This window comes from Salvelinus namaycush, chromosome 4 (genome assembly GCF_016432855.1).
Source record: "Salvelinus namaycush isolate Seneca chromosome 4, SaNama_1.0, whole genome shotgun sequence".
In the NCBI taxonomy this organism is placed as follows: domain Eukaryota; kingdom Metazoa; phylum Chordata; class Actinopteri; order Salmoniformes; family Salmonidae; genus Salvelinus; species Salvelinus namaycush.
Genome location: NC_052310.1, coordinates 54,941,265 through 54,960,029, shown reverse-complemented (window position 1 = coordinate 54,960,029; position 18,765 = coordinate 54,941,265). Strand labels below are relative to the sequence as shown.

The 18,765-nt window shown below is 44.3% G+C and overlaps 2 protein-coding genes across 2 annotated transcripts; both read left to right on the top strand.

Annotated features, from left to right (window-relative positions):
* The first annotated feature begins 6,050 nt into the window (after nt 1–6,050).
* Nucleotides 6,051–12,899, top strand: ifit8 (interferon-induced protein with tetratricopeptide repeats 8). Its single transcript, XM_038990590.1, has 5 exons — nt 6,051–6,128; nt 6,832–7,329; nt 7,526–7,829; nt 8,719–8,946; nt 12,389–12,899. The coding sequence occupies exons 1-5, from the start codon at nt 6,124–6,126 to the stop codon at nt 12,761–12,763; spliced, it is 1,410 nt and encodes a 469-aa protein (XP_038846518.1). The 5' UTR covers nt 6,051–6,123; the 3' UTR covers nt 12,764–12,899.
* A 1,552-nt stretch (nt 12,900–14,451) lies between these two features.
* LOC120045927 (neurofilament medium polypeptide-like) lies at nt 14,452–18,757 on the top strand. The gene is made up of 4 exons (XM_038990852.1): nt 14,452–15,480; nt 15,571–15,695; nt 16,420–16,788; nt 16,855–18,757. Exons 1-4 carry the CDS (start codon nt 14,452–14,454, stop codon nt 18,755–18,757), a joined length of 3,426 nt encoding a protein of 1,141 aa, XP_038846780.1.
* Nucleotides 18,758–18,765: the final 8 nt, after the last annotated feature.

The following is an 18,765-nucleotide window of genomic DNA, read 5'->3' as shown; positions in this document are numbered from 1 at the left end:
AAGACTCAAGGCTGTAATCGCTGCCAAAGGTGCTTCAACAAAGTACTGAGTAAAGGGTCTGAATACTTATATAAATGTGATTTTTCAGTTTTTTATTTTTAATAAATTAGCAAACTAAAATCCTGTTTTTGCTTTGTCATTATGGGCTATTGTGTGTAAATTGATAAGGGGGGAAAAAAAACAATTTAATCAATTTTAGAATAAGGCTAACCTACCAAAATGTGGAAAAAGTCAAGAGGTCTGAATACTTTCCAAAGGCACTGTATTTCTGCATTGGGCTTGTTCTTGCACTAACAGGTAAATATCTAGCTATAGAATGATGTAGTTCATACCAAACTGATATAATAATTGATTGTTTAGAAGTACAGTAAACTTCTGATTTATAGCTCTCAAATAATCTAAGATGTGCGTATGAGATGGAACAATATTTGAATCTGTTGCTAGTAGAATAGCTTGTCATGTTGGAATCATATTTTAAAGTAACTGTTCAATGAAAATTGAATTTTTAAAAGCTCACATTAACATACCCAAATAATGTTGTCCACTCAGTGAAACCCATCTCAACCTTGTTTTTGAAACTGTTTAGAAAATGGTTGTGATTTTCTTGTGATGTGACCTCACATTCTTTGGGCGAGACAGGCCCTTCTGGGATTTGTTTAAAACCATATTATGCAAATGAAAAGCAGTTATTTTTATTTTATTCTCCGGTGGGGAGAAGGAGACTTCGGGAGAAAGGCTCAGGAGTGCACACTTCACACAAGCATATCCACTGGGCACAGACATTAATTTAACGTCTATTCCATGTTGGTTCAACGTAATTTCATTGAAACAACGTTGATTCAACCAGTGTGTGCCTAGTGGATAGCTAGCTAGCTAGCCAAGCAATCCATAGATGGTGTTAGCAAAAAGGACAAAGCCTATACAAAAACTATCTCACCAGTCAATTTTTGTGGTTTGTAAGAGTTGGCTGTTAAGAAGCAGTTAGCTAGCATGCGAGCAATCACAGCTAACTAAGCTAGCTGGCTAGCCAACAAGAAAGCATGTCAAAGCAGAGCCTCCACACAACTTGGTTTACAAGTCTGCCTGGCAGTAGGTGCAGCCGGGCAGCCTGCCCCCATGTGGAACTCGGAGTTCAAATAGCCAAGTGCATGCAGGTCTCATTGGCTGAGCTGGCATATCAGCTGTTTTTGACTGGTAAAGCCCACACTATTCTGTTTTTTCCTTACATTCCAAGAAAGTCACAAGCTGCTTTTTAACATCCTTAAGCACAGATTTCTTATCCTGATGTTGACAGTAATGCATTTTAGACAAAGGTTAACTTGCTAAATCCTGAACTCACTGTACGAAATGTTCCAAACATGGCTTTAGGGGTGACAATCAAAATTACCTTTAGATGGGTTACAATGCAAAAACAATGTTGTTGACCCGGTTGTTTTGTTGGTCTGGGACAGGAATAAGGTCTGCCCATCCAGGTAAGAGCCACAGTCAAGGAAAGATCAACCCTGTGCTGCAGTATGTGGTGAATAACTCACTGAGAGAACACCCTGTCCTGACCAAACTCAGACTGGTAAGACTGGACTGAGTTAGAGCCAGGGTTAGGGTTAGGGTTGTGGTTGAGGGTTAGGGTTAGGGTTGAACCGGGATGTGGACATGAAGCTTGGGTTAAAGATAGACTAGTAAGATTGGACTGGGGAGAACCAGGCTATTTACGGTGGGGATCAAAGGCAGGGATGGTTTACTATAGCATCGTGAGAGTTACATAGGCTACTATAACCACTGGAGGTCAGCATAGTACCATGCAATCACTGCAGAGAAGCTAATAATCAGCAGTCAGCAGTCTTGGGTATGAACATTTGGTTAGATTATGTCATAGAAAAAATACTTTTTGGTATTTTTTCAAAAAAATTCTCAGTGAAATAACTTCAATGTCCTTCCTATATGTTTCAGAAAACCCTTGTGGACCCATGGAGCGTCATGCTGGTTGCTAGTGAACAAGCACAACTGATTGAAAATCTGGCCAAACTGATCAATACCAGCAAAACCATTGAAATTGGTAAGTAATGATAAAACAAGCTTGTTCCTGAAAACATTTAATATTAGTATAGTATAATATTTGGAAGACATTCCTTTGTGGCAATATTTTCAACGTTCTAACACTAATTTGGAATTTTGAGTGAACTGTCCCTCATTATAATATCAGTGTAGACTCGCTTGCTAGGCCCTCAGCGGCTGTGAGAATAGACTAATGTTAATGTGGTGACTATTGACACATGGAAATCATAAGAGGGTGGTTGACGGAGATACATGCTAGGTGGAATGGGCTGAGAGTAGCTGAGGGCCAGGTTTAAAAGTCCATGATCAGATCAGTCTTAGATCAGTTAGGATCAACACTTTACTTTAAGAATGTGAAATGTCAGAAAAATAGAGAGAATGATTTATTTCAGCTTTTATTTCTTTCATCAGATTCCCAGTGGGTCAGAAGTTTACATACACTCAATTAGTATTTGGTAGCATTGCCTTTAAATTGCTTAACTTGGGTCAAACGTTTTGGGTAGCCTTCCACAAGCTTCCCACAATAAGTTGGGTGAATTTTGGCCCATTCCTGCTGACAGAGCTGGTGTAACTGAGTCAGGTTTGTAGGCCTCCTTGCTTGCACATGCTTTTTCAGTTCTACCCACACATTTTCTATAGGATTGAGGTCAGGGCTCTGTGATGGACACTCCAATACCTTGACTTTGTTGTCCTTAAGCCATTTTGCCACAACTTTGGAAGTATGCTTGGGGTCATTGTCCATTTGGAAGACCCTTTTGCGACCAAGCTGTAACTTCCTGACTGATGTCTTGAGATGTTGCTTCAATATATCCACATAATTTTCCTGCCTCATGATGCCATCTATTTTGTGAAGTGCACCAGTCCCTCCTGCAGCAAAGCACCCCCCCAACATGATGCTGCCACACCCGTGCTTCAAGGTTGGGATGGTGTTCTTCGGCTTGCAAGCCTCCCCCTTTTTCTTCCAAACATAACAATGGTCATTATGGCCAAACAGTTCTACTTTTGTTTCATCAGACCAGAGGACATTTCTCCAAAAAGTACAATCTTTGTCCCCATGTGCAGTTGCAAACCATAGTCTGTCTTATTTATGGCGGTTTTGGAGCAGTGGCTTCTTCCTTGCTGAGCGGCCTTTCAGGTTATGTCGATATAGGACTCATTTCACTCTGGATATAGATACTTTTGTACCTGTTTCCTCCAGCATCTTCACAAGGTCCTTTGCTGTTGTTCGGGGATTGATTCGCACTTTTCACACCAAAGTACGTTCATCTCTAGGTGACAGAACGCGTCTCCTTCCTGAGAGGTATGACGGCTGCGTGGTCCCATGGTGTTTATACTTGCGTACTATTGTTTGTACAGATGAACATGGCACCTTCAAGCGTTTGGAAATTGCTCCCAAGGATGAACCAGACTTCTGGCGGTCAAACAAATTTTTTCTGAGGTCTTGGCTGATTTCTTTTGATTTTCCCATGATGTCAAGCAAAGAGGCACTGAGTTTGAAGGTAGACCTTGAAATACATCCACAGGTACACCTCCAATTGACTCAAGTTATGTGAATTAGCCTATCAGAAGCTTCTAAAGCCATGACATCATTTTCTGGAATTTTCCAAGCTGTTTAAAGGCACAGTCACCTTAGTGTATGTATACTTCTGACCCACTGGAATTGTGATACAGTGAATTATAAGTGAAATAATCTGTCTGTAAACAATTGTTGGAAAAATTACTTGTGTCATGCACAAAGTAGATGTCCTAACCGACTTGCCAAAATCATAGATTGTTAACAAGAAATTTGTCGAGTGGTTGAAAAACGAGTTTTAATGACTCCAACCTAAGTGTATGTAAACTTCCGACTTCAACTGTATATATATATATATGTGTGTGTGTGTGTGTGTGTGTATGTATATATGTATGCATGTGTGTGTAAGTGTTTGCTGTTTTTTTGTTGCTTTGTATCTCTTAATGTGTCAAAATTGTGAAATTCCAATAAAAATACGGTTACAAAATAAATATCCTCAGCAGTCTACACACAATACCCCATAATGACAAGGCAAAAACAGTTTTTTTGAAATATTTGCAAAATGTATTAACAATAAAAAAAAACAGATATACCTTATTTACATAAGTAATCAGACCCTTTGCTATGAGACACAAAATTGAGGTCAGGTGCATCCTGTTTCCATTGATCATCCTTGAGATGTTTCCACAACTTGATTGGAGTCCACCTGTGGTAAATTCAATTGATTGGACATGATTTGGAAAGGCAGACACCCGTCTATATAAGGTCTCACAGTTGACAGTGTATATCAGAGAAAAAACCAAGCTATGAGGTTGAAGGAATTGTCCATAGAGCTCAGAGACAGGATTGTGTCGAGGCACAGATCTGGGGAAGGGTACCAGAAAATGTCTTCAGCATTGAAGGTCCCCAAGAACGCAGTGGCCTCCATCATTCTTAAATGGAAACAGTTAGCCTCCCGGGTGGCGCAGTGGTCTAGGGCACTGCATCGCAGTGCTAACTGCGCCACCAGAGTCTCTGGGTTCGCGCCCAGGCTCTGTCGCAGCCGGCCGCGACCGGGAGGTCCGTGGGGCGACGCACAATTGGGCTAGCGTCGTCCGGGTTAGGGTGGGTTTGGCCGGTAGGGATATCCTTGTCTCATCGCGCTCCAGCGACTCCTGTGGCGGGCCGGGCGCAGTGCGCGCTAACCAAGGGGGCCAGGTGCACGGTGTTTCCTCCGACACATTGGTGCGGCTGGCTTCCGGGTTGGAGGCGCGCTGTGTTAAAGAAGCAGTGCGGCTAGGTTGGGTTGTGCTTCGGAGGACGCATGGCTTTCGACCTTCGTCTCTCCCGAGCCCGTACGGGAGTTGTAGCGATGAGACAAGATAGTAATTACTAGCGATTGGATACCACGAAAATTGGGGAGAAAAGGGGATAAAATTTATTAAAAAAAAAAAAAAAAAAAAAAATGGAAACAGTTTGGAACCACCAAGAATCTTCCTAGAGCTGGCCACCCGGCCAAACTGAGCCATCAGGGGAGAAGGGTCTTGGTCAGGGAGGTGACCATGAACCCAATGGTCACTCTGACAGAGTTCTAGAGTTCCTCTGTGGCGATGGGAGAACCTTCCAGAAGGCCAACCATCTCTGTAGCACTCCCCCAATCAGGCCTTTATGGTAGCGTGGCCAAATGGAAGCCACTCCTCAGTAAAAGGCCACTTGGAGTTTGCCAAAAGGCACCTAAAGACTCTCAGACCATGAGAAACAAGATTCTCTGATCTGATTAAACCAAGATTTAACTCTTTGGCCTGAATGCCAAGCGTCATGTCTGGAGTAAACCTGGCACCATCCCTACGGTGAAGCATGGTAGTGGCAGCATCATGCTGTGGGGATGTTTTTCAGCGGCAGGGACTGGGAGACTAGTCAGGATCGAGGCAAAGATTAATGGAGCAAAGTACAGAGAGCTCCTTGATTAAAACCTGCTCTAGAGCGCTCTGGGCCTCAGACTGGGGCAAAGGTTCACCTTCCAACAGGACAACGACCCTAAGAACACAGCCAAGACAATAAAGGAGTGGCTTCATGACAGACGTCTCTGAATGTCCTTGAGTGGCCCAGCCAGACCCAGACTTGAACCTGATCAAACATCTTTGGAAAGACATCCAACCTGACAGAGCTTGAGAGGATCTGCGGAGAAGAATGTGAGAAACTCCCCACATACAGGTGTGCCAAGCTTGTAACGTCATAAATGTGCTAACATTTCTAAAAACCTGTTTTTCTTATCATTATAAGGTAGTGAGTGTAGATTGAAGAGATAAAAAAACGATTTAATCAATTTTATAATAAGACTAAGGTAACAATGTGGAAAAAGTTAAGGTGTCTGAATACTTTCCAAATGCATTGTAGATTCTATTTCAAGATATGGGTGTGGTTAACATTGGCTGCCATAAACTTTCATTTTACTGTGATCCCTGTAATAGAAACTGAAACTTAACTGAGAGCAATAAAAGACACAGTCACTATCAGTCAATACACTTAATCTGAACAGGGACAGCTGGCATTTGAAAAAACAAGTCCTGAATTGAATTATGAGGTAAGCAATGGGGGGGTTTGAAGTAATTATTTTTTTGTTACAATTTCATTTTAGTATTTTTGAATATGATATGTTAGAAAATTACCCCTTGGTAAGCAAACCTTTCATTCTTTAGTGCATTATCATCACTATTTGAGGAAATAATTTTGAGTGGCATTTATGCATAATTTGCTATATTGAAAATGCTTTCTTCTCATTGTGTAATACATTTATTTGCTATGAATTTTAAAGGCCCAGTGCAGTCAAAATGTACTTTTTCTTGTGTTTTATTTCATATTGTAAAACAGCTGATGAAACAAAAACTGTAAAAGTGTGAAAACATTTGATCAGTGTTATTTCCTGATATTTGCTGGTAGAAAAATACAATCTATACAGTACCTTCTAATTAGAAGGTTCGCAATGGTGGGAGTTTCGGCTTTCCATGATGACATCACCATGCTCTAAATTTGGTGATAGACCAATTAGAACAAGAGTTCCAAACCTCTCTGCCAATAACATCTAGTTTTCAGATTCCCCCTCCCCACTCAAACCTCTCCCAGACAGTCCTAGCAAAATTATTACTTGAGAATTATTATATATTTTTTTTTGCATAAAAGGTTTTAGTTGCCCATTTGAATGGAAATCTATTACAGCTAGGTACTTAATTGTTACCCATAAATGATTTAAATTACTGTTGTTTAAATTTTCTAAAAATCATTCTCAGTGACAGTGAGAACACCCTTGAAAATAACCTAAAGAAACTGCAATGTCACTTCACCTGGGAGCTAAACAAGGAACAGGCTGACCTCAACCTCCTGGAGATAAAACTACGTGAAACCCTGGAAGTAGTTCAGGAGGGCTTTGAAGGCAATCTGAAAAGACACAGTTTAAACCTGCTGGCTTATATTAAACACCTGAAAGGTGAAGATAAGAGAGCACTGGAATGCTTAGAGAAGGCAGAGAGGGAAAACGCTCATGGCGAGAGGCTGTGTGTAGTGACGTATGGAAACCTGGCCTGGGTCTGCCATCACATTGGAGATGACATAAGAGCAGACGGGTATATTCAGAAGCTGGAGGAGTTACACAAGGCCTCTGCCACAGCATCCACCTCTGTACTGCAGGCCAGTGCCACAGCCTCAACCTCTGTCCTGCTTGTGCCCAGAGAGGTCCACAGTGAGAAGGCCTGGTCCCTCCTCAAGTTCTCAAAGCACCACTACACAAGGTATCTAGATTAATTATTTATTATGTATATTGTAATAAAAGGCTGACTGATGACTGTTGGCTTTATGTACTGTTTAGTCTGATTTCACTTTTGGAAATCAATAACACCTCCTCTCCTTTCAGTCCTTTTTCCTCATCTACCCTCCCCTCCTCCCCTCACTCATCCTGTCTCTTTTCTTCCCTTCTCCTCTCCTTAGAGCGAAGGAGTGCTTTCAGTTGGCTCTGCAGATGGAGCCTGAAGATAAGGAGTGGAACTCGGGGTTTGCCTTCTCTCTGTTCCGCCAGGAGGGCCTGGTGACTAGGGAGGACCAGAGGCTCTCCTATGAGGATTCCCTTGCTGTTAAACAGCTGAATTATGTCCTGGAGCTCAACCCAGACAGCGCCATGACCAGGGTCTACCTGGGCCTGAAGTGCTACAAGAACCGGAGGAATGCAGAGGCCTGGGGCTACATGAGGAAGGCTCTGAGTCTGGCACCCTACGACCTCAGTGTGGTACTACAGGTGGGGAGAGATGTTTAGGCTAAAAAGCATTCTAATGCTCTAAGATTAGGTCACATAATTCTGTGATGTGTTGGACCTATAGGTATTTTGGATTTAAAAGGAACAGTTTCTGTCTGTATATGACTATCCAGGGTTGTGTGTATTAGTAGGGCATGCACAGTGTTATGCCTCCTGTTTCACTCCATTTAAAATGGGTTTCTCCTATTTTGTGCTTTCTGAACACCATCGAGCGCATCCTGACTGGTTGCATCACTGCCTGGTGTGGCAACTGCTCGGCTTCCGACCGCAAGGCAAAACAGAGGGTAGTGCATACGGCTCAGTACATCACTGGGACCATTGCTTCCTGCCATCCAGGACCTCTGTACCAGGCAGTGTCAGAGGAAGGCCCAAAAAATTGTCAAACTCCAGCCACCCTAGTCATAGACTGTTCTCTCTGCTACCACACTGCAAGCGGTACCGGAGTGCCAAGTCTAGGTCCAAGAGGCTTCTAAACAGCTTCTACCCCCAAGCCATAAGACTCCTGAACATCTCATCAAATGGCTACCCAGACTATTTGTATTGCCCACTTCCCCACCCCTTCTTTTAGGCCGCTGCTACTCTCTGTTATTATCTATGCATAGTCACTTTAATTACTACCTACATGTACATATTACCTCAATTACCTCGACTAACCGGTGCCGCCGCACATTGACTCTGTACCGGTATGCCCTTTATAAAGTCTCGCTATCGTTATTTTACTGCTGCTCTTTAATTACTTGTTCCTTTAATTTCTTATTCATATTTTTTAAACTGCATTGTTGGTTAGGGGCTTGTAAGTAAGCATTTCACTGTAAGGTCTACACCCGTTGCATTCAATGCATGTGACTAATAACATTTGATTTGATTTGAGGTGGGGAGGTTCATGAAAAAGGAGCAGAGTTATGATGAAGCCCTGGCAGTGCTGCATAGGATGCTGCAGAGGGCGCCAAACTCTTCCCGCCTGCACCATGAGATAGCCAACAACTACCGCTGGAGGGCTAAGCAGAGCGGAGACCCCCACGACCAAACACTGCTCAAACGCTGTGTGTTCCATCTGGAGGAGGGGGCACGCCTCAACCCCACACACATCTACCCTCAGGTTAGAGATACATGCATGCACACACACACAGTGATAAACACACGCAGGACAGGGAAGCTACATCAAATCAAATTAGTCACATGCGTCGAATACAACAGGTATTACAGTGAAATGCTTACTCACGAGCCCCTAACCAACAATGCAGTTTAAAAAAATACGCATAAGATTTTTTTTTTTAAGTAACAAGTAATTAAAGAGCAGCAGTAAAATAACAATAGTGAGACTATATACAAGGGGGTAATGGTACAGAGTCAATGTGCGGAGAAATCGGTTATTTGAGGTAATGTGTACATGTAGGTAGAGTTACTAAAGTGACTATGCATAGATGATAACAACAGAGATTAGCAGCGCTGTAAAAGGGGGAGGGGGATTTCAAATAGTCTGGGTAGCCATTTGATTAGGTGTTCAGGAGTCTTATGGCTTGGGGGTAGAAGCTGTTTAGAAGCCTCTTAGACCTAGACTTGGCACTCCGGTACCGCTTGCTGTGCGGTAGCAGAGAGAACAGTCTATGACTAGGGTGGCTGGAGTCTTTGAAAATTTTTAGGGCCTTCCTCTGACACTGCCTGGTATAGAGGTTCTGGATGGCAGGAAGCTTAGCCCCAGTGATGTACTGGGCCGTTCGCACTGCCCCCTGTAGTGCCTTGCAGTCGGAGGCCGAGCAGTTGCCATACCAGGCAGTGATGCAACCAGTCAGGATGCTCTCAATGGTGCAGCTGTAAAACCTTTTGAGGATCTGAGGACCCATGCCAAATCTTTTCAGTCTCCTGAGGGGAAGTAGGTTTTGTCGTGCTCTCTTCACCACTGTCTTGATGTGTTTGGACCATGTCAGTTTGTTGGTGATGTGGACATCAAGGAACTTGAAGCTCTCAACCTGCTGCACTGCATCCCCGTCGATGAGAATGGGGGCGTGCTCAGTCATCTTTTTCCTGTAGTCCACAATCATCTCCTTAGTCTTGATCATGTTGAGGGAGAGGTTGTTGTCCTGGCACCACACGGCCAGGTCTCTGACCTCCTCCCTGTAGGCTGTCTCGTTGTTTTCGGTGATCAGGCCTACCACTGTTGTGTCATCGGCAAACTTAATGATGGTGTTGGAGTCATGCCTGGTTGTGCAGTCATGAGTAGACAGGGAGTACAGGAGGGGACTGAGCACGCACCACTGAGGGTCCCCTGTGTTAAGGATCAGCATGGCGGATATGTTGTTACCTACCCTTACCACCTGGGGGCGGCCAGTCAGGAAGTCCAGGATCCAGTTGCAGAGGGAGGTGTTTAGTCCCCGGGTCCTTAGCTTAGTGATGAGCTTTGAGGGCACTATGGTGTTGAACGCTGAGCTGTAGTCAATGAATAGCATTCTCACATAGGTGTTCCTTTTGTACAGGTGTGAAATGGCAATGTGGAGTGCAATAGAGATTGCATCATCTGTGGATCTGTTGAGCGGTATGCAAATTGGAGTGGGTCTAGGGTTTCTAAGATAATGGTGTTGATGTGAGCCACGCCTTTCAAAGCACTTCATGGCTACAGACATGAGTGCTACGGGTCGGTAGTCATTTAGGCAGGTTACCCTAGTGTTCTTGGGCACAGGCACTCTGGTGGTCTGCTTAAAACATGTTGGTATTACAGACTCGGACAGGGAGAGATGAAAAATGTCAGTGTAGACACTTGCCAGTTGGTCAGCGCATGCTCACAGTACACGTCCAGGTAATCCGTCTGGCCCTGCGGCCTTGCGAATGTTGACCTGTTTAAAGGTCTTACTCACATCGGCTGCGAAGAGCGTGATCACGCAGTCTTCCGAAACAACTGGTGCTCTCATGCGTGTTCCAGTGTTATTTTCCTCGAAGCGAGCATAGAAGTAGTTTAGCTCGTCTGGTAGGCATGTGTCACTGGGCAGCTCTCGGCTGTGCTTACGTTTTGTAGTCTGTAATGGTTTGCAAGCCCTGCCACATCCGACGAGCGTCAGAGCCAGTCTAGTACAATTCGATCTTAGTCCTGTATTGACGCTTTGCCTGTTTATGGTTTGTCGGAGGGCATAGCGGGATTTCTTATAAGCTTCCGGGTTAGAGTCCCGCTCCTTGAAAGTGGCAGCTCTAGCCTTTAGTTCAGTGCGGATGTTGCCTGTAATCCATGGCTTCTGGTTGGGGTGTGTACATACGGTCACTGTGGGGACAACGTCATCGAGGCACTTATTGATGAAGCCAGTGACTGATGTGGTGTACTCCTCAATGTCATCGGAGGAATCCCAGAACATATTCCAGTCTGTGCTAGCAAAACAGTCCTGTAGCTTAGTATCTGCTTCATCTGACCACTTTTTTATTGATCTAATCACTTGTGCTTCCCCCCATTTAAGCAGGAATCCAGAGGATAGAATTATGGTCAGATTTGCCAAATGGAGGGCGAGGAAGAGGTTTGTGTGCATCTCTGTGTGTGGAGTAAAGGTGGTTCAGAGTTTTTTCCCTCTGGTTGCACATTTCACATGCTGATAGAAATTTGGTCAAACGGATTTAAGTTTCCCTGCATTAACGTCCCCGGCTACTTGGAGCGCCGCCTATGGGTGAGCGTTTTCTTGTTTGCTTATGGCGGAATACAGCTCATTCAATGCTGTCTTGGTGCCAGCCTCCGACTGTGGTGGTATTTTAACAGCTACGAAAAAAATACAGATGAAAACTCTCTAGGTAGATTGTGTGGTCTACAGTTTATCATGAGATACTCTACCTCAGGCGAGCAATAGCTAGAGACCTCCTTAGATATCGTGCACCAGCTGTTATTTACAAAAATATAGTCCACCGCCCCTTGTCTTACCAGACACTTCTGTTCTATCCTGCCGGTGCAGCGTATAACTAGCCAGCTGTATGTTGATAGTGTCGTCGTACAGCCACAACTCCGTGAAGCATACGATATTACAGTTTTGAATGTCCCGTTAGTAGTTTAATCTTCCGTGTAGGTCATCTATTTTATTTTCCAAAGATTGCACGTTTGCTAGCAGAATGGAAGGAAGTGGGGGTTTATTCGAACGCCTACGAATTCTCAGAAGGCAGCCCGCCCTCCGGACCCTTTTTCTCCGCCTCCTCTTCACGCAAATCAAGGGGATCTGTGCCTGTTCAAAAGAAAGCAGTATCTTGTTCGCGTCGGGCTCGTCAGACTCGTTAAATGAAAAAAAGGATTCTGCCAGTCCGTGGTGAGTAATCGCAGTCCTGATGCCCAGAAGTTATTTTTGGTCATAAGAGACGGTAGTGGCAACATTATGTACAAAATACATTTAAAAAAAAATGTTACAAACAACGCAAAAAAATTTAATAAATACACAATTGGTTGGGGGCATACACTATTATCACTGATTTACCACATCCATTCTCCTCTCGACTCTGACCCAGGTGATATTCAAATACTTTCTTTATCACTGAGTTATGGTAATAATACCCAAACAAGACAATCTCCTCCTCTCCCCCAGGTGGAGCTGGCTGTGAGGTACTCAGAGCTGAAGGACACCACTAAGGCCATGGAGAAGTTCCAGGAGCTGTGGTCCCGGTCAGATCTGAAGCCCTCCAACCGCCAGGCCTGGCACCGCATGTATGGTGACGTCCATCTCTACCACCTGGGCTCTGAGAGGACCGCTGTCAACCACTACAAGGAGGGCATGAGGCTCTTTAACATATCATCTGAATGGAGTCAGTGTAGAAGAAGGCTGCTCAAAGTGCTGAGTTTTAACAAGGAGAGGAGAGGAGATGACCCCTATGATATCAGAGAGTTTGTTGACTCATTCAAGAGAGGGGTTTTTAATGTGGAGGAAGCTGGGGTGTCGACACTGACACTGGGCCACCCCTAATCCACTTCATCATGAGTAGCCTTCCACCGTGGCTTTACCATCAACAGCTTGATCATTCATAATAACAAAATTTGCTGATAATGCATTTAATATACACTGAGTACACCAAACATTAGGAACACCTTCCTAATATTGAATTGCCCCCCCCCCCCCCCCCCCCCCTTTGGCCTCAGAACAACCTCAATTCGACGGGGCATGGACTCTACAAGGTGTTGATCCTGTCCCATGTTGACTCCAATGCCTTTGGGTGGTGGACCATTCCTGATTCACATGGGAAACTCTTGAGCGTGGAAAAACCCAGCAGCGTTGCAGTTCTTAACACAAACCGGTGTGCCTGGCACCGACTACAATACCCTGTTCAAAGGCAATTCAATATTTTGTCTTGCCCATTCACCCTCTGAATGGCATACATACACAATCCATGTCTCAATTGTCTCAAGGCTTAAAAATCCTTCTTTAACCTGTTCCCTCCCCTTCATCTACACTGATTGAAGTGGATTTAACAAGTGACATCAACAAGGGATCATAGCTTTCACCTGGATTCACCTGGTCAGTCCTTGTCATGTGTATATACTGACTGACTTTCACCAGGTCTAAAAAGCACTTTAAATATACTTTTTTGTATAGGGGGTGAGGTGAAGGGAATTAAGGGTGACGAATAAAATAGTACGTTGCCCCTCAAATTGAAATATATAAAAATAATATATTTAAATATAAACATTTTGCCTATGACATTGTTTAAAATAAGTGAATCTCTGTGCATGCTATTCTAACACACAGCTGAGAAGTGACATGGAATGAAGTGCTTATTTTTGTAAAGATATACTATTTCACTATAAAAAATATGTTTGCTGATACATTGTTTTCTCTTATTGCAGCCAGTAAACACATATTTACTATTCTCTCTCTCTATGAGGGTTTCATATCTCATCAATAGTGTAAAAAGCTATCCTTCATCTGATATCATATATTATTCACTCAAATATATCACTGATTTCTATGGGGCAACCTACATAAAGTAAAACATTGCTTGTGGTGAGGTGTGAAGGATGGCTGCATCACTGGAACACATCCAAGTCATTTGCCTGAATTCTGGCTTTTCAGCCAGCCTGTCTGTGCCAAGACTTTTGTATTTTTCACCATATAGACATTTATAAAAAGGTGCAAGGTTAAAAGTGCTGCTTGACTGAGAAATGGGAGTGGTTATGTCTAGGCCTAGTGTGATTCTTGCATTACTATTTTACACTTGCATTACAGTAGTCTCGTGTAGGCCTATACAGTAATATTACAAGCAAATCAAATTCAGCCAAACCAGAATGTACAACCACTTTCCATAATATTAAGAAAATCATCAAAACAAGGAAAGCTTTAGGCCCTTGAATAAAACAATAGTCGGAACACTTAAAATGTATTAAAGATGTATTAGACTTGTGATTTTGAGATGTCATTGTAGACTACAGACGTTTTTAAGGGAAATGCTATCCTATGGGCTACGTCACTGCTGTCTGCGACAAAACGAGGGAGAGAGAGAGAGACCGCGATAGGCATGCAGTCAAGCCTACAGCTGATTCAATACATTTTCAGCACTATGGACAGTTCCATTCTGCAGCGCGAGCGGACAGAGGGGGTATAAAAGATAGGAGCAGCGCTACTTAGCCTACCAACACTGCGGAGACAACTGAGGCATCATGAGCCACCAAATTGAGTATCGGTCGGGTTCTCCACATAGGAGAGCTCAAGATGACTATTCCCGCTATCAACACAAACTGACCGGATCCCCCTCGGCGTCCAGGACCGTTATAGGCTTTGAGTCGGCTACCGCATTTATGAACAGAGGATATGCGACGACGCCGAAGAGCGAATTCGGATCGGTTCCGAGATCGGATATATTTTTAGATTTATCAAACACGTTTACCGGGGTGTTGACGAAAATGAATGAGAAAGAACTGCTCCATGGGCTGAACGGCCGTTTCAGCGGGTTCATCGAGAAGGTGCGTCATTTGGAGCACCAAAATGAATTGCTCGAGAGGGAAATCGAGGAAATCAAACAGAAGGCACAGTCCCCCGCATCTCTGGCACAGGAGCACGAGTCGGAGCTTATGGATCTGAGGAAACTAGTGCATGACATCACCCTTCAGAAGCGTCAGATCGTGATAGAACATCAGAACCTGGAGGAAGACTTCCTCACCTTGAGAGACAAGTACGACCAGGAGGCTCGTGAACGCTCGGATGCAGAGAAAGTCATCCTGGTGCTGAAAAAGGACGCCAACGACGCATACCTGGCAAAACTTCAGCTGGACAAGAAAGCGCAGTCTCTGGTGGACGAGATTCACTTCCTGAAGAAAAACCACGAGGACGAGGTGTTGGAGATGGTGGCCCAGATCCACGAGTCTCAGGTGACGGTCGAGGGGCACGCCTTTGCAAAACCCGATATCACTGCGGCTCTCCGGGACATCCGTGCACAGTTGGAAGGTCACGCCGCCTCCGACATCCTTGAGGCCGAGGAGGGTTTCCGTGTCCAGTTCACAAAGTTGACAAAAGCGGCAGAGAGCAACAGAGAGGCGCTGAAGGCAACACAGCAGGAGATCCAGGAGAACAGAAGGCGCTTCCAAGGGAAGAACATTGAACTGGACTGCGCGAAAGGAACGAGAGAGGCCCTGGAAAAACAACTACATGAGCTGGAGGAGCGTCACTATTCGGAAATGATTAATTACCAGGTAGGCTATTGTTTATTTTGTACCTCTAATAATTAATTGTAAATAAACATATGCATTTATTTGTATGATGACCCCTGCTTTTCTGTCCAGGACACTGTCAGGCAGCTGGAGAATGAGCTGACTAATGCTAAACTAGACATGTCTGGCCACCTGAGAGAGTACCAGGACCTGCTGAATGTCAAAATGGCTTTGGATGTGGAGATTCTCTCTTACAGGTAAGAGACATAAACTCTGTCTCTCTCACTAGATAAGGAAACTTGTGTGGAGCTTGTTTTGGTCATTTTGAATATCAAAGTCTAGCCATACAATATCCTTGACAAAGGAAAATACCATATATGTTATTTTAATTTTTAATTTAACCTTTATTTAATTAGGCAAATCAGTTAAGAACAAATTCTTATTTACAATGACGGCCTACCCCTGCCAAACCCTAACCCGGACGATGCTGGGCAAATTGTGTGCCGCCCTATGGGACTCCCAATCATGGCTTTTAGTGATACAGCCTGGAATCAAACCAGGGTCTGTAGTGACGCCTCTAGCACTGAGATGCAGTGCCTTAGACCGCTGCGCCACTCGGGAGTTATAGTGTGTTCCTGGATCTATTTCTGGGGATAACCAGGGGATGCACATTTTATTCTACTCCAGCACTAACACATTTAAAAATGTGCAAAACTGTCATAGTGTTAGTGAGGGATCACTACAGACACAGTTAATAACGGATTAAAAAAAAAGGAAAAGAAACGGTAGACATTTTATAGAAATAGAGGTAGTTTGATTTCATATTTAACACATCAAATGAACATACCATGGCTCATATCACAATACACAATGACACTTTAGTCATAATATGGATATTGAGACACATCTACACAAATTGGGACATATACATATTATTGTCATGGTGGTAATCACGCCTAATAAGTCTCTGTCTCCCTATAGGAAACTCCTGGAGGGTGAGGAGTTCCATCTGTCCACCATCTCTGACACCCACATCTCCATGCCCTACATCTACCGCCAGTCCCCTGTCTACACCCTTTCTTCCCTGGCCCGGCAGGGAGGGCCCACACGCAGGTCTGAGCCCCAGTACAAGTTTGTAGAGGAGATCATCACTGAGACCACCAGAGAGGTGGAGTCCGAGTTTGAGGAGACAGGCTCTGAGGAGACAGGAGAGGGAGAGAAGGAGGGAGAGGAGAGTGACAAAGCTGAGAGGAGGGGTAAGGAAGAGGAGGATGAGGAGAAAGGGGAAGATGTAGGTAAAGTGGATCTTAAAGTGGATGCCCCAGAGGAAGAGGGGGAACAGGAGGAAGAGTCTAAGGGACAGCAGATAGAAACATCAGCAGAGGTCGAGGTAAATGGAGATGGAGTTAGCCCTAGCGAGGGAGAAAATGGAGAGGAAGGAGATGACAAAGGAGAGGAGGACATTGACACAGGTGACAATACACAAAGTGAAGTCAAATCAGCTAAGGCCACCAGTGAGGAAGAGAAGGAAAAACTGGACACAACAGAGGAGATAGACGGTGAGATAAAAGATGTGGGGGAGCCATTAGAAAAAGATAACACCCCAAAACATGACAAGTCCCTTCCAGTGGTTCCCATGAAGGGTGACATCTCCATAGAACCCAAAACGTCCGAGGATATTCAAACAGAAAGTTCAATAAAGGGTGAACCACAGGTCCCCACAGAGGACATCTCCAAAGAGCCCAAAAAGGTGTCAGAGAGCAAAAAAGAAAGCCCATCAAAAGAGAAAAAAGAGGTAGATCTGAAAGAGCAGAGCGCCATAGCATTGGAGCAGAAGCCTGATCAGAAGGCGCACAGAGTATCAGACCAACTTCAAGAGGCAGAGAGTGCTGTGGCAACACAAGAAGAGGATCTCCCTGAGCCCACAGAGAAGGACATGAAATCCCCTGATATCACTGCTGAGCTGAAAAACAGCTCCACCAAGGAGACATGGGGACAGGTGAAGTCATCAGATGATTCTGGTGTAAAAACTACACAGGATGACAAAACGGTAGGAGGTAAAATTTCAGCCGGACTTCCCAGCACAACAACTGAGTGTGAGGAAGAGCCTGTGCCAAAGACCCCTGAAAAGGAGGTGGGTCTGACAGAGCCAAAAATGAGCAGCAAGGATGATAGTGTAAAAACTGTTGAGCAGAATGAATCTAATGGCAGTGAAAATTTCACAAATGATATCTCAACAGCTGAGGAAAAAGTGAAAGAATCTGATAAATCCTCTAAACTAGACACAACTATCTCCCCTAAAGAGGAAACAACCCCACAACCAGAGCCAACCATCACCCCCAAAGAAGAAACATCCCCAAAAATGGACCCAATGGTCACCCCCAAGTACGAGACAGCACCTAAACCAGACCCCACAGTCACAACTAAAGAAACATCACAATCAGACCCAACCATTACCCCTAAAGAAGAACCATCCCCTAAACCAGAACCAGCAGTCACCCCTAAAGAAGAAACTTCCCCAAAACCAACCCTAAATATCACCCCTAAAGAAGAAACTTCACCAAAATCTGAACCAGCAGTCACCCCTAAAGAAGAAACTTCCCCAAAACCAGCCTCAAACGTCACCACTAAAGAGGAGACCTCCCCTAAACCAGAATCAACCTTCACCCCAAAATATGAAATATCCCCTAAACCAGCCCCAACCGTTACCCCTAAAGAAGAAACATCAAAACCAGCCCCAATCATCAAACCTACCGAGATCACCCCTAAAGATGAAATATCCCCTATATCAAACTTAATCATTACCCCAGAATCAACGACCACCCCTACAGAGAGTGAAACGATCAGCAGTGGTGGCAAAGCTGAGACTGCCACACCACCAGAGAAACAAGTGCCTGCCGTTGCAAAGAGCAAGGACTCACACAGAGAGGCGCCAGAGAGCAGCACAACTCAGGCGAAACCAGAGGAAAGTACGGCTAAAGAGCCTGAGAAGGTTACGGATCCCAACGATGAAACCCCAAAGACAGAGAACGTGAAGACCAAGGCCTTTGAGGAAAAACCTGAACATGTGGAGATATCTATTACAAAGACATCGCCAGTGAAAGAACAGGATGTATCAGCCATGGGTTTGAAAGAGAAAACTGTTGACAGGAAGACAACAGAAGGGGCACAATCTAAAATAGACGAGAAAGGCTTTACAGGAGTTGATGAAGAGAGCAAAGATGACAAAACTGCGAAGAAGACATCAACAGGGCAAGCTACTCAGCCAACTGCAGAAAAGCAAGCTAAACCTAAAACATGGGACTTAACCTCTTTTTAGAATGACCA

Bases quoted from the DNA above. Each gene is read 5' to 3' on its own strand.
- ifit8 (XM_038990590.1), top strand. The intron at 7,330-7,525 runs GTATCTAGATTA...TCCTCTCCTTAG, and splicing joins TCAAAGCACCACTACACAAG to AGCGAAGGAGTGCTTTCAGT. The intron at 7,830-8,718 runs GTGGGGAGAGAT...ATTTGATTTGAG, and splicing joins ACCTCAGTGTGGTACTACAG to GTGGGGAGGTTCATGAAAAA.
- LOC120045927 (XM_038990852.1), top strand. From the start codon at position 14,452: ATGAGCCACCAAATTGAGTATCGGTCGGGTTCTCCACATAGGAGAGCT. The intron at 15,481-15,570 runs GTAGGCTATTGT...TTTTCTGTCCAG, and splicing joins CGGAAATGATTAATTACCAG to GACACTGTCAGGCAGCTGGA. The intron at 15,696-16,419 runs GTAAGAGACATA...GTCTCCCTATAG, and splicing joins GTGGAGATTCTCTCTTACAG to GAAACTCCTGGAGGGTGAGG.